Raw genomic sequence first — 24,351 nt, 5'->3', positions numbered from 1 at the left:
TTCTGATGGCCTGTCAGCAATGACCAGAGAATTTAATGTTGGACTGTACAATTAACCCTAGGCCTCTTTCATGCTCCACCACCTAATTGGTTTGTTATTCTGGGATTACCGTTGCCCATATGCAACACCTTTCATTTACCCATGTTAAATCCCAGTTGCTTCTCAGCCAATCAACCTAATTAACGCAGATCTTGTTGCAGTAGTAACACCTTGATTCCTCTCATTAGCTAACCTATCAAACTTTGTATCATCTGCAATCTTAGACAATAAGCTTGATATGTCTTCATCAATAATGCTAATAAATACTGCAAACAGTAAGGGAACTCAGCACTGAACTGTGAGGGATTTCACTAATAATATTAGTCCAAGAACAGCAGTGCCCATTTATAACCACCCACTTTCTTCTGCCACGGAACCATCCCTTTATCCATAGCAGTAACTTGACCTGAATGCTCCATATGCAGTACAGTAGTGTTTCGTGTGGACTGTGACAGAAGCTTCATTGAAATCTAAATATATGATGTCAAAATCATTATTTGTATCCAGTTCCTTGCATCCTCTTACTGGATCATATTAGCTAATCAACAGGGTTGGCTTGAAGTGAGTGCGACCGCACTTGGCTTGGAAAAGTTCCAAGTGCGGGGCCTTTTCCTTAAAAAAATACCGTGATGCACGTCTGCACAATAAGTGCCTTCGGCTAATTCTACACTTTTTTTTACAATGTTTTTTTTTTATCATTAATATATATTTTTAAATTCTTTACCATGTATGTATGTGTATTAAGAATACTAAATAAATATCAATATTTTTATTTAAAATTATACTGAGGAAACATCATGACAAGCTGAAAGTGAGATCGAAACAGAAAATATTTTAAATGAAATGAAAAAATAAAAAGAAAATTGCATAAAGAGCAGACTGCAAGATAACAATAAGATGCTCTTTTTAAATATATAAAAAGTGATATCAATCCTACTGGCCCCCCTTCAAATTCGAATAAAACAAAGTTACCAGAGAAGGAAGATGAAGAAGTTTTCTGTGAATGCAATAAAAGCAATGAGTATTCCAATGGAAAAAACATTGTGGAAATGAATGAAGAGCAGGAGGATTATGAAAATTTATTAATTTATCCACCGATTGAGAGAGCATCTGCTGCAGATGGAAAAGGAACCTCTTCAGCCTTGAAGCAAATCAACAAAAGTGCTGATTTCAATATTGAGGATCCAGCTACCTGGCCGTAATATTTAAATGTTAAGATGAGAACATTAATAGTTGAGTATGGTCCAGTACAAGTGAACACCGATCACTTTCCTACTGATCAGAAGAAAAGGTCCTTGTCAACACAATATTATGTCAGGAAAATGGTAAATGGAGATAAACAAATTAGAAGATGGCTGAAAATTCATGAAGTTCCAATAACATCTGGTGTTTTCCTTGCAAATTATTTTAAATTCTGACATTCTCTGAGGTATCCAATCCACGTGTTGGACAAGATTTTGCAGCTACAGCAAATGCTAAGTTTTTAATTATATTTAGCTGTTTTATTGACTTCATTGTTATATTAAATTATTTTCAATAAGTAGCTTATAGACCTAGTCAAGCTTCTTGGTTTATTTTGAACTTAGTTATTTTTAAAGTTAATTAATACTTAGTGTCCGCAGATTTACCATCCATAACTTGCCACCATTGTTATACAATACAACGTAATGCCGAACTAGATAGCAAAACACACAGTACTGTAATAGAAATCTGTTAGCTTAGTATAGTATAGTATAGTATTATCAATTAATCAGCAAAATTTATTAATCTTATTAAATTTCATTGTCAATTAAATTGCACTTTTTTAAATAAATACATACGACCTAGATTTTACAAATGTAACATTATAAATTAATACATATAACTTGAAAGGAGAGACAAAATTCATATAATGTAACTCGGAGATAATACTCGATACTGAAATATATATATACAGTGGGGCCTCATATGGCAAACGCCCCATACAACGAACTTTTCGTGTCAAAAAAATACTAATTTTTTAAATAACGATTTTTATTGCTTTTATGCCGTGTAATACAGTGCTTGATTATGGAACAAATTGAAGTATTCAATGTTGTATATTCCTAGAATTATTATCCCGATCAGAACTGCAATATTCTTCAGTCATTATCCACAATTAATTCTTGAAAACGAAACAGACAACCTCGTGCAGCAAAATGCTCAGAAAAGAACACCAGGCGACAACAATATGCAAGGTATCAGCAGGCATCATCTGACGCTTGTCTCAGATAAAAATATTCCAAGAAATGCGCCCACTGGTGAATGGCCACAAGAGTCATATTCCGATGAATGCACTACTTTACCACGTGCCGATGGCTTCGCTCGGGTGACCCTTCACTGCTTCTGATGGCTTCACTCGGGTAAGTATTGAAAGAACACAAATTCGTACACGACCACGAGATATCTCGGGATAATCAGGGAAGTGGTTAATACAAACACAACACACATTCTGTTTTATTCACCATGTCTTTCTTTTGTTTTAGGAAAGTTCGAAATTTGTTTTTTGAAAGTTTCTTTTGAAAAGAGTTTAAAAAAGATTTTGAAAAGATTCAAAAAATGAGTCCTAAGAAAAGTGTCAGTGTAAGTCAGTCCAAGGAAACACCTCAAGAAAATCACTATTGAAACCAAGAAAGACATCATTGCCAAGCATGAAAAAGGAGCTAGGGTAGTTTATCTGGCAATTGAATATGGAGTCAAATCCACGATTGGAACTATCTTGAAGAACAAGGAGACCATCAAGAATGTTGAGGTTGCAAAGGGAGTGACCAGATTAAGTACCCTAAGAAACCCCATCATTGAAGAAATGGAGAACTTGCTGCTATTGTGGATCCACCAAAGGCAAATGGCAGGAGATACCATCAGCAAAGAGTCATCTGTCTGAAAGCCAAGCACATCTATGCTGACCTGAAGGAAAAAACTCCAGGGCAAAGCTCTGAATAATCTGAATTTAAAGCAATCAAGGGGTGGTTTGAGAAGTTTAAGGGGAGGACTGGCATTCACAGTGTCATAAGGCATGAGGAGGCAGCAAGTGCTGATAAAGAAGACACTGATAAATTTGCCAAGAAATTTCAGAAGCTCATGAAAGAGATCTACCACAACAGGTCTTCAATGTGATCAAACTGGGCTTTTCTGGAAAAAAATGCCCAGTAAAAACACAAGGGAAGAACAATCTCTGCCAGGCCACAAGCCTATGAAGGACAGGCTGGCTCTCCTCTTTGCTGCCAATGCTAGTGGAGACCTGAAGGTCAAGCCTCTCTTGGTGTATCATTCTGAAACACCAAGAGCATTTAAGAAGCACTCAATTGTCAAAGGTAAACTTGGAGTCTATTGGAAATCTAACCCAAAAGCTTGGGTTACTAAGCTTATTTCCAAGGACTGGGTGCTTGAAGTCTTTGCACCTACAGTGAAGAAATACCTGGAGGAAAAGAACTTGCCACTAAAGGCTGTCCTCACCATGGATAATGCACCTGGCCACCCACTTGATTTAGAAGATGCCCTGGAATTGGAGTTCAGCTTCCTGAAGATTGTTTTCTTACCTCCCAACACTACACCTCTAATTCAGCCAATGGACCAGAATGTCATAGCAAACTTCAAGAAGCTCTACACCAAAGCACTTTTCACCAGGTGCTTTGAAGTTTGCCATGCTTACAGCTTCATGACATTGAGGAAATTTTGGAAGGAAGAATTTCACATTGTGCACGCCATTAGACTCATAGAAAAAGCTTAGCGTGAAGTGTCAGTCAGGAACATGAACTCTGCCAAGAGAAACCTGTGGCCAGCCTGTGTTCAAGGAGAAGAACCTGACAATGGAGCCCAAGTCATGAAGGACATTGTGGCAGCAGCTAAGGACCTGGACTTGGAAGTGGAAGAAGATGTGGAGGAGTTAATAGAGGAGCATGAAGTGCAGCTGACCACGGAAGAACTGAAGGAGCTGCATAAACATCAGGTTGGGGAAAGGGAAAAAAATGTTTCCTCAGAGGAGGAGAACATCACCAAAGGTCCAATGCCTTCAGCTACTATCAAGGAGATTCTTCAGGACTGGAAGAAGCTTCACAACAGAAGCTTCAGCTGTGTTGGAGTGCCACTTCAACACAGCTGAAGTGAACAGAGTGGGGAACCTCTACAATGACAAAGCACTTCACTACTTCAGGAACCTCCTTAAAAAGAGAGAAAAGCAATCAGCACTCAATAGATTCTTCAATGCTAAAAAGCAGAAAGAGGCAGAAGAACTTGAAGAAACTGAAGCTTCTGAACATGAAGAACCTGTAAGCATGAACCTGAAACCACAAAGAAGAATAAATAGTGTATATAGTATACACTATTTATTCAAAAAAAAAAAAAAAGGCCACCATGTAAATGGTGGCCTTTTTTTTGTGGAGGGTCTGGTACCAATTAATTTATTTCCTATAGGATACTATGGGATATCATGTTTTGTACCACAAATTTTTCATACCATGAACCAGTTCGTGGAACGAATTAAGTTGGTGGTACGAGGCCCACTCTATATATATATATATATACAGTAGATTCTCGATTTTCTGGGATAGATGGTAAAAAAATATTCCCAGATAATCGATTTCCCGGTTAATCCAAAATACAGTAAGTCCTCGACATACGTAAAAGGACTTCTTACATAAGTCGAGTTTCACTTAACTCGGGAATGACTAATAAAATATTGCTGCTATATCATCAGAAGAATGAAGAAAAAATAGTTATATATTTTTAATTAGTTCAATTTAAAACTTTATCTGGGGACAGTGGTGAAGTAGCACAAGTGGCACATAAGAAAAGAAAACACAAAAGGAAGAAAAAACGCATGTTATTGTACTGTAAAAACTGGTATGTATTTCGTAGCCTTGATTATTATAGTTGACCTTCATTGGTGCCGACCGCTTCTCGTATTCTGTCTTTCTCCTTTATTGTGTTCACTGTTGCCACTCTTAGTGTATCAAGAGCGCGGAATTCAGATTTATCAAGATAAATCTGAATTCCGCGTGACACTTGTAAAGTAGTGTAAAGTAAGATACTTGTAAAGTGTGGTAAAGTAGTGCATTCATCACAATATGGCTCTTGTGGCCATTCGTCAGTGGGCGCATTTCTTGGAATATTTTTATCTGAGACAAGCGTCGGATGATGCCTGCTGATACCTTGCATATTGTTGTCGATTGATGTTTGCCCATTTTCGTACATCGTTATTATTTTAATTTTCTGATCCAACTCGATCGCTTTCCTTTTCTTGGTAGATTTACTAGTAGCGCTGTCACTTATGCTCTTAGTCGGCACTATGATAATAGTCAAAATTAAGTTTTCTGAAAAGAACTTCACAAGGTTAAGGCGAAAACTCACTATTATCACTCCACCCTAGCTCACATTTTACTAAAGCACATTTCTGGAGGTCACTGCCATAAAACAATAAAAACAATTTGCACTTTCCGGTTTATTGGACTTTTTTGTTAGTGCAATTAATTATAAATCGGTAGTAAACTCGATCATATTGCATTTGCGATAATACCGATAGCTGGAATTCTGTGAAGGATTCCATTTTCATTTTTTCCATTATGGTGAAATGTGTGTCCCCTTCACTTGAAATCTTCAGTCATAAAAAAAAATATAAATAATGTAACGTAAGTCGGGACTTACTGTATTGAAAAATGTTCAGCAACCTACGTGAACAGTACGGCGATAGATAAAAAACAAAAAACTCACCACACACTACTCGCATGTCCAATACGATGCGTCTGTTTATTTTTTACGATGTCAATTTTAAATCTAATAACTTCCCTTTATTTTTTTCAATGTCACGTACAGTCTGGTCACCAACATTATAATGGTTCATTAGGGATTTAATGGATGCATCATTTTCAAACTTTTGAATAACTTCAAGTTTTTGTTTAATTGAAAACACAACTCTTGTGTTTGGCCATCATTTTCGCAATTTCTAAACAAAAAAAAAATCCAACATTCCTGACATAAATAATGAAACAAAATTTGTCCTTTTGTGATGTGACAGGACACATCAATCAATGCGACGCACTAAATCAAACTAAACATTTGGTCTCACTTTATTTATTTTTTTTGATTGATGGGGATTGCAAGATAATAGGTATACTAATCTCCCAATGACGACTTATAATGCTGCTTCTTGTCACTTATTTATGACTTGCAAAACATTTGTTTATACCTATTCTAGTTATTACTTGAATTTTATGATTTCTGGTTCATTTTTTTTTTTTTTTAAATTTGGAATCTTGAAGTGTCCCGGTTAATCCAATCCCGGTAAATAGTGTATATTATATATATATATATATATACACACACACACATAGGCCGCCGTAGCCTAGTGGTCAGGTGCGGGGGTGCATAAGTACACGTGCCTTGAGTGACCGGAGTTCAAGCCCGTGACTACTGAATACGGTGCTGTTTCTTGTAATCTATCTATCTTGTGAACTCCTCTGACCGTTTGGTCGTCCCGGAGTATAAACAGAAAATTTATTTATTTTTTTTTTATATGTTAGTAGTCATGAAAGGCAATGTGCTAATGTTATAGTACTAGTATCGCTAAGTATGGAAAACAAAGGGTGAATGAAACAGAAACTGCTATCATGGAGAACAAAGAAGGGTGCTAAGATAAAGGAGAAGTAATATATACCGTATTTCCCCATGTATAAGACGCACCTTAATTTTGGGGCCCGAAATTTGAAAAAAAAAAAATGTATTACATAAAGTTATTGAACTCAAGTTTTATTCATCATAAAATTCATACAACTCCTCATAACTTTAATTCAGCACTGTACGAAAATCTTTTCTGAGTCATTTCTGGGAAGAACGTGGCAAAACGTAACTTAATATACCGGTAACAAGTGCAAAAACAATGAGCGAAAAGACAACAAGCGCGAAAAAGCAGGAAATGCAAGTAAAAAAATCTACAACCACTGTATAATACGCACCCAGTTTTTTGACCCCAAATGGTGTGTATATATATATATTATTCTTTTGTAATATGATAATTCATGTTGTATTTTTATTTTTAATATGCTTTTATAGTAGTTTTACTTAATTTATTTCTATCTCTAGCTTTTACTGTTGTCCCAGTAGCTGTTTTAGCAATGCATGGGTACGAACAGAGTACATATTGTTATTTCTTTTTGTATTATCATTCTATTGTGGTTTATTCCGTCTTTGTTCATTTTCTTAATTACAGGTATTTTCTACACATAGGTATTATAGTTAATACATTACAGGTCTTTAAGCTAGCCTAATCTCGGTTATCTTAATTTCCCATGGCCTATACATTCAGGATTTTTCAACTTGTTACGCATTGCTAAAAGTTATATCAATTATTGATGAAAAACTGTAGCAATACTATTTTAAAACAATATTATATAATATTAAACATATTTATACATTTTTGTATTACATCTTTATACATTTTTGTATTACATCACATGGACGTCAATCCCCTACTTCATCGGGGGCTTTGAGCGGATTGACGGTCCATTCGATGTAATGTATTTCTTACTTACCCGTTTCTGTTTGCATCTATCACAGCTTTGCTATTTTTTTCAAATTACTAAATTCTAAGTTTCTATTTAAAATTTTTTGGTCCCAGGTTTATCTTAATTGTTATTAGTTAAATATATATATATAGATATATATAATGTTATAACTCCATTGGGATATAAGTTTAAGGTTATATTTTTGTATTTAAATTGAAATTTTATTTAAATTTGAATCGAATAATGACTCAGACCACAGCAGCAAAGCAAAAGGCTCAAGCTAATGAGAGTGCTGTAGTTCAGGGGAGAACTGAGAAGAGCAGTTGTCCTCTGAATCACAGCCTTTTCGAAATGCACTGCTTGTTTGATGTTTGTAGAGCAATCAAGAACAACAGGACATGATGTTGCCAAGGGGAAGGTCTTTGTGTGTGCACGATGTAAGGAGTGTGAGGAAATCAGGCATCAACTCAGTGTTGTTAGGAACCTATACGAGAGCTTGAAGAACAGGGTGGATGCCCTCAAAGAATTTAAATTGAGGGGACCCATCAAGCTCTCCGCTGCCCACATCAATGCCAGAGCTTGCACTTGAACATCACACAATACAGCGGCAACACCCGAGGCAGAATGCACTAGTCCCAAAGGAACTAGTTGTCAGTGGCTCTATTGTCAGGAAAACAGGGAACATATTGTGCAAAAAGGATAGGAGCAAGAGGACTAGAGTATGTCTGCCAGGGGTAAAGGTTAATGACGTTGAAACTGCGCTATGCGAGGTATTCCCGTACTTCTTTAAACTGCCAACCCCATTAGTTTCCCTAGAATAGAAGTCAAGTTTATAAGTCTATGATTGTTTATGTCACTCTAGTTTCTCCTTTGTGAAAAGGGGACACACACTGGACACTTACAATCTATTAGAACCTTCCGTAAATTCAAATATGCTCTCATAATTATGGCCAAAAGTTTGCTTACCTTTTGTTGCTTCTCTTAGTATAGCTGAATAGATCCTGTCAGTCCCAGGTGCCTTAATTACTTTTAGCTTTAGCAATTTCTCTTCCAGTTTATTCTCAGTTTTAACAAAATCATTTGGCTCTCAATTTTAACTTGGTGTATTTCTGGTGTTTCCATCCCTAAAACCTTCTTCATGCATGAATATAGATGCAAACTATTTAGTTTGTCAGCAACCCGAACAGAATCATTTATAGTTATGCCATTCATATCTTGTGGGCCAATATAACTTCCTTCCTTTTCCTCCAATCCTTTTAGTGTTTACATAAGTAAAGAAATCTTAGCATTAGTAGAGGCACATGATGCAAGAAAACAAGCTTATACAGCATCAGTCAAAAAAAAAAAAAAAAAAAAAGGAAAAAAAAAAAAAACCCTTCACATTTCACTAATCCATTCATTCCAAATGTTTGTCTAGTTCTGCCTTGAATTTATTTAAGCTATCATCTTCCACAATAACAGATGGAACTTTGTTCCAGCTAACTACCCGCTGACTAAAGACAAACTTCCGCACATCTATTCTACAAATGTCTTTCCTCGTTTTGAATCTATGCCCCCTCAGGTTTGAAATCTGAGCAAGAAGAAGAATCCCATCAGCATTGAGCCTGCTCAACCCATTCAAGGCTTTATAGACCTCAATCAGATCACATCGCAGGTGCCTAGTCTACAGAAGCTGCAATGTGCAGAACTTCACAAAGCCTTTCTTCATAAGAGCACCCCTTTGTTCCCTTCACCAGTCTTGTTGCCCTTCTCTGTACTCACTCTAGCAATAGAATGAGCCTACATCCTTCCTAAAACAAGGTTTCCAGACCTGTACGCAGTACTCAAGGTGTGACCTGACCATTGTCTTATATAAGGGGATAATCACCTCCTTATCCATGTTCACAAAATTCCTGTATATTAATGACAAGACCTCATGACCTACTCTGGCAGCCTGTCTGCACTGCTCAGAAAACTTCATATCTGACTGCACAATTACCCCCAGATCTCTTTCATTCTCCACTACCCTGAGTGTAACACTACCCAGTTGGTACATTTCTATGGCATTACTGCTACCCATATGCAGTATTTTGCATTTGTCAATGTTAAACTTCAGTTGCCACTTCTCAGCTCATCTGCCCGGCCTTTTCAGATCCTGTTGTAGAAGCATACTGTCATTAATGTCATTAACAACTATGCCGACCTGCATATCGTCTGCAAACTTAGACATTAAGCTTGATATATTATCATCAATATCATTAATAAATACAGAAAACAACAATGGACCCAACACTGAACCCTGGGGGACTCCACTAATAACATTACTCCACGAAGAGCAATGTCCATTGATTACCACTCTCTGTCTTCTCCCACTCAACCATCCCTTTATCCATAGCGCAATTTGACCTCCAATGCAACGCTGCTCCAATTTGTGCAACATTATCAAAAGCCTTCCTAAGATCGAAATATATGATACCAAAATTATTCTTTGTGACCACATCATGGTTATATGTTATTATTTGGTTTTTATGAGCATTAGCAATTAAGGCCATATTGCTCTGGGGATATGCGGTGGTCATTCCCTGACCTTTCCGCATCCTCCGTATTTGGTGCTCACGGGCTTGAACCTCGATCTAATCAAGAAGCATGTGCTACGCATTGTTGCTCCTGCCCACCTGGCTACCGAGGCGCCCCACATCATGGTATCCAATCAAACTGGTCAGACAAGACTTCCCCTTAACAAACCCATGCAGGGTCTGGGCTATAACTGAAATTTTGTCTAGATGATCCTGCAATGCTTCTTTAATCAGTGCCTCCATTACCCTTTCCTGGAACAGAAGTTAAACAAATAGGTCTGCAATTACTTGTGTTGCCTTTGATCCTCCTTTGTGAATTGGGGTCACATTTGCACATCTCCAGTCAATGGGTACCTCCCCTGAGTCCAAGGAAGCTCTCATAATTATGGCTAAGGGTTTGTTTACTTCCTTTGCTGCCACCATCAATATAACTGGATAGATCCCATCCACCCCAGGTGCTTTTTTTACATTTATCTTCAACAATTTCTCCTCCACCTTGCTCTCAGTTATTACAAAATCATCTAGCTCATTGCCAGAGTTTAATTCTCCTCTGGCATTCCCCTCCCTGAATAACTCCTCATGTGTGAATGTAGAAGCAAAATACTCATTTAGTTTTTTAGCTACCTGAGCAGGATCAACAGTTGAACCATCGATATCAAGTGGACCAATCTGATTCATCCCCTTCCTTCTAGGGATTACATAAGTAAAGAACTCTTTGCTGTTTTTCGTTCCATCCTTTGCCAAAGATTTTTCGTAATCTGCATTTGCCTGCCTAACCTCCTTTGTGACTTGGTTACAGACCAGCTTATATCTATCTTAGGCTTCCGTGTCACCTGTTAATTTATATGTATCCCATGCATTTTTCTTTTCTGTCACATGTCTCATTAGTTCATCTGACATCCATTTAGGACTAAATCTTGAACAATATTTCTTAGTTGGTATGAAAAGCCTTGTAGTTTCCAAGATTAATTCTTTGGATGCTTCCCATTTTGAATTTGTTGTTGGTAGCATCATCAGTTGGTCCCAATGTATAGAATTTAAATACCGTCTCAGACTATTGTAGTCACCTTTATGAAAGCAAAAATCCTTCCCTTTACCCCTGATGGTAGTTCCTCTTTGAGTAAATCCCACTTCAGCACACTGTGACCACTGCCACTTAGTGGTTCCTTTATCTGCAGATTCTTAATGCATGAAGAATCACTACTGATAATCAGATCAAGAGTATTACTCCCTCTAGTTGCCTCCCAAACATGCTGCTATAGAAAACAATCATCCAATAAATCCACAAAAGCCTTGCTAGTGTGTGAGTGACCAACCCACAAATTCCAGTCAATATCTTGGAAATCAAAATCCTCCATTATAAGACACTGATTTACTGGCCCACTCCATTTCTCTGTACAGTTGTTTTTTTATACTCATCAGAGTCATTAGGCCTATAACACACTCCTACTCTCAAGTTTGCTTTCTCAGTGCTTATGTTACACGAAACAACTCAACACTGCACTGTCCAGCCATGTCGGCTGGCTGTACTTCCTTGGATTTTATGTGTTTTTAAATAATAGCATAACCCCTGCTCCCTTCTTATCCTGTCTATCCTTCCTGTATACATTGTGCTCCCCAATTACAGTTCTGCATTCCTTTTATCTGTGTGACACCACGTCTCTGATATCCCAATGATATCTGCCTTCTATGTTTGACCAACACTTCAAATTCATCAAATTTATTTACCGAACTCCTAGAATGGGTGTACATGCAAGTATACATGCAATGGTTAGCTAAGAATAGTTCCTATTCTTAGCTAACCTAACACAGCCCATGTATTTACTTGTTCTGCAATGACTCCCATCAGTGTCTGAAATCCTCTGCACCTTGCTTTCTTGGCTGCTGTTCATTCCAATAGATGCAGTGCAAGAACCACTTTCACCTCTACCAGTGGCTACTGTTAATCTAATAGTCCATGTATCTCCCCCCCCAAGCTAGCAGTTTTCCGACCCACCTAACGCTGCCTCGATAGCATCAGCAAATATTCTTGCACCCTTTCTATTTAAGTGTATCCCATCCCTTTAGAAGGAGTCTCTCCTGTTAACAAGCACAGATCAGGCTGAGAAAGATTCCACCCCTTGAGCCTTGCACAATCTCTTCAGGGCTGAACTGATCGACAAGTCTCTCATCATATACTCACTCCTCTCACATTTGCGCAAAATTGCAGACAGACACTTTGAAATTCAACCCTAACTCACAGCTTTTTTTCAACATTGACCTGTACTTGTTAAGTAATTCCACCAGTCTTCTACTCTTAATATCATTAGTGCCAACATGTACAACAATATCACTTTTTGTGCCCTTAAAAGATGATATCTGCTCTACAATGTCATCACCCTTTGCCAATGGCAGACATACACTAGTCCTGTTCCATCTATCCTTTATGCACAATATGTTCCCCGTTTCCCTGACAATAGAGTCACCGACAACTACTAGTTCCTTTGGGACTAGTGCATTCTGCCTTGGGGGTTGCCGCAGTGTTGCGTGATGTTCAAGGGCAAGCTCTGGCATTGATGTGGGCAGTTGAGAGCTTGATGGGCTCATCAGTTTAAATACTTCGAGGGCATTCACCCTGTCTTTCAAGCTCTCATATAGGCTCAAAACAATGCTGAGTTGGCATCTGATTTTGTCACACTCCTTATATCGTGCACACACAAAGAATTTCCCTTAGTAATATCATGTCCCGTTCCTGATTGCTCCACAAACATCAAACAAGCAGTACATTTCAAAAGTCTGTGATTCCGAGGACAACTGCTCCTCTCAGTTTTCCCCTGAGCCACAGCACTCCCATTAGCTTGAGCCTTTTGCTTTGCTGCTCTCGTCTGAGTCACGATTTTGATTCAATGTCAAATAAAATTTCAATTTTAATACAAAAATATAACCATAAACTTATATCCCAATGCAGTTATAACACTATATATATATATTTCAGTATCGAGTATTATCTCCGAGTTATGTTATATGACTTTCGTGTCTCCTATCAAGTTATATGTATTAATTTATAATGTTACGTTTGTAAAATCTAGGTCATTATATGTACTTAGTTAAAAAAGTACAATTTAATTGAGCCGACCGGGCTAGCCGAGTGGGTAAAGTACCTGCCCGGCAACCCAAAGGTCGCGGGTTCGATTCCCGCCTCGGGCTTGGATCAAAGTACTGCAAAAACCTTGGGAGGTGCAATATGGCCACTGAAGCCGATGCGCCAACAACTACCAAATCAAAAAAAAAAAAAAAAAAAAAAAAAAAAATCAAAAAAAAAAACAATTTAATTGACAATGAAATTCAATAAGATTAATAAATTTTACTGTTTAATTGATAATACTATACTAAACTAACAGATTTGTAATACAGTGCTATATGTTCCGCTATCTAGTTTTACGTTAAACCTTACACTATCTAGTTCGGGATATACGTTGCATTGTATAACAATGGCGGCAAGTTATGAACGGTAAATCTACAGACACTAAGTATTAATTAACTTTCAAATTGCTATCTAAATTCAAAATAAACCAAGGAGCTTGACTAGGTCTATAAGCTACTTATAGAAAACCAAGTAGCTTGGTTAGGTCTATAAGCTACTTATAAAAAATAATTTAATATAACAATTAAATCAATAAAACGGCTAAATATAATTAAAAACTTAACGTTCGCTGGAGCTGCAAAATCTTGTCCAACACGTGGATTGGATACCCTTACCAATAATCTATTAGTCTGTGAATCTGATCCACCTAACATTGCCTCGATAGTATCAGCAAATATTCTTGCACCCTTTCTATTTAAGTGTATTCCATCCCTGTAGAAACAATCTTTCCTTTTAACATCTTGATGTTTTTCTCTGCATTCTTAGCCAAAGACTCTTCAAAATCTACCTTAGGTTACTTAAACTCCTTAATGACTTGATTGCACACTCGATTATGTTTGTTGTAGGTTTCTGTCCTCAAAATTTGAATCATCTCAGAAAGAACAGTGCAGCACTCATTTAAAAATGTTGCATCACCAATGCTCTTGATGGCTCAGAAGATGATATATCATGGGATAATGAAGATAACAACAGCTCAGAAGAATCAGATATTGATTCAGATGCAGATATTGACGGCTCAGAAGGAAGTGATGAATAACATACCTACTGATAAATAATATTGTTAGTAAATTGAATTGTATTATAATAAAAATATCTGGTAGATTTATTTTAGCTTTTTATTTATATATATATATATTTTTTTTTTTTCTTAGAATCAAAGCTTTTTTTCTGTTGGTGGTACTGAAATTAATGTGCGTCTTGCAATTGATGGCGTCTTAGAATCGAAGAAATACGGTACTATATAGAGGTTGAATAATGCATTTCATGGACTTTATATTACCATGATATATCCGTTGTAGCTATCTGTGTAGCTACATTTTACTACCACAAAGAAGAAGATCCTTGCTGCCATCTGCCACTCAAGACAGGAATTAATTGGGGTCCATAATTATTATTATTAGCCATATGGTGCAAGGAAGCTGGTGCAGCCATATGTGCTGCACTAGGCAAAAAAAAAAAAAAAAAAAATTCCCACATTTACCCTAAGAGAGAGAGAGAGAGAGAGAGAGAGAGAGAGAGAGAGAGAGAGAGAGAGAGAGAGAGTAGGAGGGAATCACCAAGAAAGCAAGAAATAGAAGAATGATGATATCCAGCTCAGGACCCTAGGTTTGCCAAGCCCATACTCACCAGATGTGAGCCCCTGGGGTGATGCTCAACTGGTGAAAGAATATATTGTTAGGTGCATTGCTCCAGTTGCCTCATATGCTTCGCTCATCAGCTTCAGAAACATATGTTAAAACTAAGCATTGAATATTGGCTTCTTTGGATGTTAAACCGGATCTTCCAATTTTCCTTCACTGTATCAAGAGGCATTCTATATGCAAATATGAAGTGGACACCCTGGATGTTTATTGTTATCAGGACAAATATACATATCCTGGTGAAGTTATTGGCAGGTAGATATAACATGCCAGTCCTATCCAGTATCATCTCGTACCCACAAAGTCTGAGGCAATCATGCAGTCTCCAAAACAAGCCATTTTGCTCCAAACTAATCTCCATGAAAAGTATAAACAGAATATTCCCACTTAATACAACAGAAATTCTGAACCAGTTTCAAGCAAACTGTGAAAAATTATGCTTCAGTAAGATCTACAGAACAACTATCTTTCAACAAACAACTGAATCACATCAGTACTAACTGGAACATGATGTGGAGACACCCAGCACAATGGATTTTTTTTTTTACTAAACTGTCAATATTTATGTAAATTTATTCTGTGTTGTAAATTTTTTTTATCCCCTCTGGCTTGCGTGCTGTACAAGGGGAGACTGTAACTAGCAACACAGAAAAGAATGCTTTTGGGTGTTAAGGGTAGGATAACATTGGCTAATGTCACTAACCTTACCTATCTGCACCATAATTTGCAGTTTTCTTTAACTAATTTAAGGCCTCCTCTGTGATGCTATCAGTTAACCAACTGAAAGGCACATAAGAGTTAATTTCAAGTTTTAATGACAAGTGCTTAAATTTTTAACAGAAAAGTTAAAGAAAAACTCCTCTTAAAAGATACTGTGACTTGAAAGGTAACATACAGGTTTTTAGGAAGCAAAAAAGTTGGGAGGGTGGAGTGACCCTCATTTGTCTACCAGCAGACAAACTTTGAAGCTTTTCTTTATTCTTTTTCAAATGACAATCATTTGAAGTTACAAGAATAAGTGACACTGGACAATATATATAATTCACAGTTGGTACTGTTATTTTTATCATGTTTTACCTATTTTTGTTTTTGGCATGATTTTCTCCTTAACTCTGTTCTTTGCTTTAGAAGCTGATTTCTATTTCCATTATTGTTTTCAAGCTGCTTATCTCTCTCCTATATCAGCTTTTGTGCAAATTGACCTTCTGCCAGCCTTCACTTGCATGTGTTAAAATTATCCTCTCTTCCCAAGTTTGTCCACTAACCTGGAAAAAATCAACTTGCCTGGAAATTCCAGCATATAGGATATAGGATATAGGATATTATGACACACACACACACACACACACACACACACACACACACACACACACACACACACACACACACACACACACACACACACACACACACACACAAGTGTAAACAAAATCAAATATAAAACATCTTTAGTCAGGAAAATTTATAACAAAAGTATCTGTTAATTTCTGATCCAGATACTTACATATTTTAGAGTAGAAATTTTATTTTGAAGACCATCCACGAGGTGCTCGCTATCATCCTCAACTGCTTCTCTAGAACCAGTATGGGTCCCATCTAAAGTTTGTTTCATTACAATTAAAAATTATATATCAGCAATATATTTAAATCAAAATAAATTATTGGAAAAGACGAAAGCTAAAATTAAAATCAAACTCAGGCTCATTATGACATTAACATTTCATTGAGAAGTAAAATTTGGATGAAGCTATTTAATATTTGTAAAATAATAAGAGGAGTTTACCTCAATATTTAATGGAATTTTTGAATTCCATAAACTGAAAAAAAAAAAAAAAATAATAAAATAAATAAATAATAAAATAAAAAAAAAAATAAATAAAACAATGTTCTAACTTTTTAAAACCCTCTAGGGAGGAGTTGTAACATTCTCATACACATGTAACATTCTTCAGTGGGATGATAAGATAATGTATACTACTAAAATTACACATGTAAAAACATCTGAAAATTGGTTTCCAGACAAGTCATTTTTTGGTTAATAAATTTAAAAAAAGCATGACATGTCAAACAAAATGTCAAAATCTGAGTACAGTAGAGCATTGAAAATCTGAACATCAATAATCCAAACGAGCCAGCATTTATTTATTTTTTATTCTGGTGTCATAAAATAATTATAGTAAGTGGCAGTTATTGTGATGATGTTTGCAAATTTAATTTTGATTCTATTAAATGGCCATTCTAATAAGCAAAAATTGGAGGAATATCATCCACAGGCTATAAAAATGAAGATATAAAGCTCAAACTTATACATTTATTACTTACACATTGATAGGAGTAAGCGGCGGTTATTGTGATGATGTTTGCAAATTTAATTTTGATTCTATTAAATGGCAATTCTAATAACAAAAATTGGAGGAATATTATCCACAGTCTACAAAAATGAAGATATAAAGCACAAACTTATACATTTATTACTTACACATTGATAGGATTCTTCCTCTTCTCAGATTATGCATCTGAGGGGGCATCAATTCAAACTGAAGAAAGATAGTTATAGAATAGATGTGCAGAAATTTGCCTTTAGCCAGCAGATGGTTGATTGCTGGAACAAACTTCCATCCATCAGTCTTTCTGGAACTTGATAGCTTAAAAAAATTCAACGAAGAACTAGACAAACTTTTGGGGCGAATGGATAGATAAAATGGGAAATTTTTTTTTTTTTTTTTTTTTGGTTGATGCTGTATTAGATTGCTTTCTTACATCATATGCCTCTGCTAATGCTTTCCAAAATATGGCACAATAGCTGAGACATAACCTGTTTCTGAGTCAGCTAAATCATATACATGAAGATCTCACTTTTTTTAGCTTCAAGAATATTGTTGATTATCAAGATAATCAACAATATTCTTCACTTTTGATCTGCGACTTTGAATTTCTTTCGTTTTCCCTTTTGCTGGTAGGCAAAGATGTAGCAACCCAAATATCTGCAAAATCTCTTCCTCCTAAAAACATTTTTAAAAAACAGGATTTTACCTGTTTATCCTTCAGACCAGTATTCCTTTATAGAAGTTTTTTAATTTAGTCCTATGTTAATAATCACACACAAAAAAAATAAATAAATAAAAAGCTTTAGCTCATTTATTGAAACCAACCCAGTTGCACCATATGGAATAATCAAGAAGTAATGTAGTGAAAGAGTTTCATTGGAATAATTATTTTTTCATTGAAAATTTTTTCAAACAAAGAATCAGTAAAAAAACAAAGCCGAAAATATTGAAGTTCAGTTTTTGGAATACTTGAATTACTCAAACAATATCACAATTTGAAACAGAAAAGGGAAAATGTTTGAATGAAACATCGTTTACCTTTCTTGGTCTCCAATTTTCCACACCAGCACTGGTTGACAAGTCGTCATCAATTTATTCATCACTGCTGCAAGATATATCATCCTCTCTATTAGACAATAGTAAATCAAATTCTGAATCAGAAAGTACTAATAATTTCTCAATTTCTTCATCACAAATGCCTTTATGAGATATTGATGCCATGACTAAACATTTTGTTTTTGTCAGAGAGTAAATACACAGTGAACACTAAAAATTAAGAAAAACTATAGCCACAAGCTGCTAACAATTGAATGCAAAAAAATTCAAGTAATTTGTCATATTGTTTACATGAAGCACAAATAGAAGGCAGTTCAATAATTACACCAAAAGAGGGGGAAAACAAGCTATATAAGTGACAAAACAGAACAGTGTGTCTGACATGACATTGAACCGAAAGGGTTAAGGGACCCAGCACTGAAACTCTAAGGTCTACACTAATAACATTAATTCAAGAGGAGCAGTATCCATTTAAAATTACTCTAAGCTTTTCTGAAATCTAAATATAGTATGTAAATTAATGCACGATTTGCAATAAACAAATTGTGTCAGTCATATTCATGATAACTTTAGAATGATACATTTCGTTACCCACCAGTGGGTAACAAAATCTCCATCTAATTAAGTTATGTTATGGATTAAATTAAGTTATTTTCCTTCTGCACTTCTTGCATAAACTACAGCTTGTCTGTAAGGTGGGAAATGTGATTAAAAAATTTTTTTTTCTGACACCAGTAAAGAAGGTAAAAGAAAAGGAATACATTGTAGCACTTGTCACTCCACTGGTGAGTCGCACAGTCTGCAGAATTAGACATTTGACAATCCACTGGTGGGTTGCCTCAGAGTGAATTTGTTAATGAGCATAAACATTGCTGGAATAAGCAGAGGTGGAAATGATTCTTGCATTGATTCTATTGAGACATTTTCAATATCCGGTTAGTCACCCATTTGATCAATGCGGTAGCCACTAAAAGTGGGGTAAGCCAGTAATTTGTCTGAAAACACTGTTGGGGGGGGGGGTTGAGATGGGAGAAGCAATAAAATGGGCTTTGTTAGTATTATTAAAAACAAACAGCATATCACACACTAATTCTGATAGTATAGTAAATAAATTTAATGTATTGGTTAAGTCAGCAAATGCTGATATTACAGATATAATAGATGTGTCATTCTGATATTGGAGAATTTGAATATAGTAATTATAATGTGTATAGAAAGGATATACCAAAGAGGGAGGATAGTTATATGCTTCTGGTTTAGAAGCACATAGATTCTAAAACAGTTCAATTACTAGACACAGGATTATTGAGTCAGTCTAGTATGACTTAAACACTGGGAAAGTAAAAATGGGATTGGAGAATGTTATAGGTCAAATGACTGTGTGAGTATAATTAACTATAGCAATATATAGAGCAGACCAGAAATCAGAATGTCTTATAGGTGATTTCAACTTTTCATATGCCTAGTGGAACACATGCATTGGCAGCTCACCCAGTAGCAAAACATTTCTGGATCTGCTAGGTCACTGCTTCAACACCAACGTGTTAGAGGGGTAACAGGACAATGCATAAATTCTTTATCTGATTAAACTTCAGAGATTTTGATGTTTCTAAAAATCTAAACTGTTTTTACCTATCGCATACAGCTTTTTTACAAACAGTAAGAACTGTTCTCCTTGTATATGCAATATGTGTACTATGTCCCTTATGACTAACAGGCATAGATGTGCCCAGATGTGTTTAAACATGTAAAAACCTGCAAGTCAGGTAGCTATATAAACTTGCAAAGTGTCTCTTCCACATTCAGTTTTGCTTTCTGGTGCAATCATGCTAACTAGTATGGTTCTAATATTATTTTCATATTCTGTCTCTGACGATGGCAACTCTTAGTTGTGTGAACAATCCAAATATATTTTGTTATATTTTCCGTCACTACATCATGATGAAACAAAGGCAGGATATAACTTCATTTGCAAAAAAAGAATATGCCACATATTTTAGAATTAAATTAAGTAACCATGATAAAATTTGTGCCTACCACAAAGTGTGCCATACAAAGTTTAGAGGGCTTACAATTATGAAAATGTAGTAAAAAGAAAGCCATGATATTTGCCATGATAAGAAGAATAAAGCGACTTTATCAGAGACTTGGGCTTACCCAAAGAGAAGGCTGGATTACTCGGATCCAGACTACAACAGTGGAACTTACTTGCCAAAGTACAAACATTACAATATACCGTAAGCGAAATGAAGAGTTTTCAAGTTATTTGGCAATGGAAAACAACATGTGTCTGCAAAGACATCATTGGTCTTATGCATGAACTGAACATTGATCACAATACCTCTGAATGGCGTTTGTTCATTGATGCGTGAAAGCTAAGTTTGAAAGCAGTATTGCTTCATAATGGAAATACTTTACCATCAATTCCTCTTGTTCATGCTGTTGGCCTGAAAAAAACTTACGATAGCATATCCCAGATTCTTGCTGCTATACGTTACAATGACTATGGTTGGAATATTTGTGGTGATCTCAAAGTGACTGGACTGCTTGTTGGGTTGCAAGGTAACTAAATACTGTTATTTCCTGTGTTTGTGGGATAGTCGTGCAACAGCCAAACACTACGTCATAAAACACTGGGACAAGAGAGATGAATATATTAACGGCAAAAGCAATGTAAAGTATGTTCCACTGGTTGATCCACAAAAGGTTTTTCTTCCCCCTTTACACATCAAGCTTGGACTAATTAAGAATTTCACTAAAGCACTGGATAAAGAAAGCAGAGGAAATGCATTTTATTGCATTAAAAAATATTCATTTTTTTTTTTTTTTGTATTTTTTTTTTTTTTATGTAAACCCCAAACATGAGAGGTATTAGAACCTATAGTACTTAGCACTGTACCGTGCTTGGGTCGGAGGCTGAGAAGATGAAAGAAAATATTTGTTGATATTGGACATGAACTTCTGTAGACTGTAATTTTCAGAAAATACGTACGAAGAAAGGTTGTTCCAGAAAATGGCAGTTGAATGAATAAACGAGGAAGATGAAAAGTTGGTTCTGTGAGTTTGAAGTTGGACAGTAAATGGATGTTGGCTGGGGGCTGCACGTGTTCGGACTGTGTTGAAAGAGAGAGCAGGAATTATAGAAGCCAATTCAGAAGAAACAGTACTTCTATGAGACAGTGAGTGGAGAGAGACTGTTAGAGATGAATCATTAATTAACCTAACTGCCCTTTTCTGAATGGAATCAAGAAACCTGAGAGAGATTTTGGGGGCACCACCCCAGATGTGAGAACAATATTCCATGGTAGGGCAGATTTGCAATTTGTACAGAGTGAACAGCTGTTTGGAAGAAAAGTAACGGCGAGAGCGAAAGAGAAAACAAAGTTTTTTAGATGCAGAGGAAGCAATATTTGTAATGTGCTTGTGCAAAGAGAGATTAGAAGTCAGGGTAATCCCCAAAAGAGATATATAATTTTGCCTAGAAATTGGAGTGTCAACAAAGATAAGCATAGGAGAAAAAGAATCCTTTTTGCGAGATATAAGACAAGACTGAGTTTTAGAAGGATTGAAATCAACTAAGTTGTCTTTGCCCCACTGGAGAATTACCTGAAGATCTACATTTAAGGAATTGGTAGCAGATTTTCGAGAAGTTCAACTTATTGAGCAAGGCAAGTTTTCTCAAAATGGAAAGTGGAATGCAATATGCTATCATCAGCAAAACTATGGATAGGATTTCCAGTCAATGGAAGAAGGTCATTAATATACAAAAGGAAAAGAGTGGGGGAAAGAACTGAACCTTGGGGGACACTGACTTTAGTGGAGAAGTTAGAAGACAGAGAGCCATCTACCATCACCCTCAGTGAGCGATCAGAGAGAAAACTGGATAACCAATTACAAAAAACAGATGGCAAACCATAAGATGAAAGTTTGTTTAGAAGACCTTTATGCCAAACACGATCGAAAGTCTTTGAGATATCAAGAGCAACTACTTGTGTTTCACCGAACCTTTCCATTGAATTAGTCCATAAATGGGTAACATAAGCCAGAATGTCACCAGTGGATCGAAACTGAAGGAATCGATACTGGTGATCGCTGATCAGACGATCAGACTAAAGGTTTCTAGGTAGTTTAAGAGTTGGCAGTTAATGGATTTCTCCATTACTTTAGAAAGAGTAGAAGTAATTGCAATGGGACGATAATTGGATGGGAGGGATTTGTCACCCTTTTTAGGAACTGGTTGGATATGAGCAAATTTCCAAGCAGAAAAAGAAAGACACCTTTGGAATAAGAAAGTGAAAAAAGCGGCAAAGAATAGGAGTAAGTTCAGGAGCACAGGTTTTGAGAACAAGTGGAGAAATACCATTGGGACCTGGAGCTTTCTGAGCATCAAGTTTAGTCAAACATCCTTTTGACAGAAGACCACAGGAGGCATTGAATGGAGTGTGTTGGGAATGGAGGGAGGTGTTTTAGCAAGATCATTAATACATGAGTTAGAAGAAAAATGGGATGCTAGCAGGTCAGCTTTATCCTTGGCTGAAGTGACAACAGAACCATCTGGTTTGGACAGAGGTGGGAGCAGAGATGGGCAAAAGTTGCGGCAATAGCTTTGGCAAGAGACCAGAATGCTCGGCTACCATTAGGGCAAGAAGCAAGTTTTCTACTCTTAGCTTGTTCAAACTCTAGTTTGGACTGATTAATAACTGCTTTACAATTGTTGCGAGCTTTGGTGTAGGCAAAAAATGAAGCTGAAGAATTAGAAACAAGCCAATTACGATATACAACATTCTTCTCTTGAACAGCCTTAGCACATTTATTGGAAAACCAAGATTTAGATAAAGGACGATATTTTAAAGAGGAGTGTGGGATAAAGGATTCCATTCCTGCAAGAATAATTTCACTGACACGATCTGAGCAAACGTTGACATCAGAAGTTTTGAAACAGTAATCTGACCAAGGAAAAGAAGAAAAGAAATCTTGCAGGTCATCCCATTTTGCATTCTTGTATTGCCAAACAACACGAGGTTGGGAATAGCCATGAGATAAAGGCTCCATTGGAGAAGAGACAATCACTAAGTTATGATCTGAAGTGCCTAAAGGACCTCTCACTTCAACTATGTACTTAGAAGGGTTGTTTGTGAGAAAAAGATCAAGCGTGTTGGCTGTATGATTAGGATTGTCCAGTATTCTTGTAGGTAAATGAACAATCTGTGCAAGGTCATTAGTAATTGCAAAAGCCTCAGCATCTCAACCAGCTGGGTCGGTGTGACTAGAAAACGGAAGCCAGCTGGAGTTATGAACATTAAAATCACCAAGGAAAATTACCTCACTGTTAGGAAAGTTGGACTGGAGAGAGTCAAGTTGCAAAGAGAGGAAGTCAAAGAGCTCCAAGTGATTAGTGGAGTTGGGAGAACAATAAAGTCAACAGATGAATTTGACACAATGAGGTAGAGAGATTTTAAGCCGGAGAAGATTGAAGAGAGGAGATTCCAAATTACCAAGTCTCTGACAGGAAACATCAGAAAGGACATATGCACAAGTACCACCTTTGAGGCGAAAGGAATCATACAGCGAATAATTTGGGCATCTGAGATGAGCAATAGTTGAATCAACCGATAACTGAGATTCTGTCAGAAAAAGTACATGCGGTTTGGCAGACTGCAAGTGGAAATGGACATCGTTGAGATTAGAATTGAGACCACGTATATTTGTGAAATGAATTAGCAAGTGTTTGGAAGGTTTAGATCTTTTTGCAGATAAGCTTGCTCTATTAGTTTGACAATTCATGGTGTATTCAATAGTAAGAAAAAGTGGGTGGGACAAGCTGTATGAAGTAATGAAATTTTTGGATATGATGTAGACATGGTAAAAATATACCCAGATCCTTGACATAACGTGGTCTCGACAATTGGCCCCCCCCCGCACAAACACTACTTGGATTCCCTCCAGTCACTATCTGGCAGAGTAGAGGAAGCAAGATTATACACTAGCTGATCCGGAAGCCAGCTAGAGAGTTACCAATAGGTTCGGCCCGGTGTACTAACTAGCGGCCGGCCTGCGAACACCGTTTTAGAGCTGTACCCTCAAAATGTAAGG

At 36.6% G+C, this 24,351-nt stretch overlaps 1 protein-coding gene across 2 annotated transcripts in view; it reads right to left on the bottom strand.

The window, feature by feature from the left end:
• The window catches only part of LOC150091251 (BET1 homolog), a 41,775-nt gene that overhangs the window by 13,424 nt on the left and 4,000 nt on the right, over nt 1-24,351 (bottom strand). The window contains exons 2-3 of one of the 2 annotated variants that reach the window (XR_016547539.1): nt 18,241-18,307; nt 16,380-16,471 (exon numbers count right to left, since the gene is read on the bottom strand). Coding sequence is in view for 1 of the 2 variants with exons in the window: in XM_090382991.1 (XP_090239117.1) it covers nt 16,380-16,471 (92 nt within the window). In the remaining variant the exon portion in view is untranslated. The remainder of the gene's footprint in view (nt 1-16,379; nt 16,472-18,240; nt 18,308-24,351) is intronic. The other variant, XM_090382991.1, reaches the window with a different exon arrangement.

Source organism: Mastigoproctus giganteus, chromosome 1 (genome assembly GCF_048544385.1).
Source record: "Mastigoproctus giganteus isolate SK-2022 chromosome 1, ASM4854438v1, whole genome shotgun sequence".
NCBI lineage: Eukaryota > Metazoa > Arthropoda > Arachnida > Uropygi > Thelyphonidae > Mastigoproctus > Mastigoproctus giganteus.
This window is presented reverse-complemented; position numbering and strand designations above follow the sequence as displayed.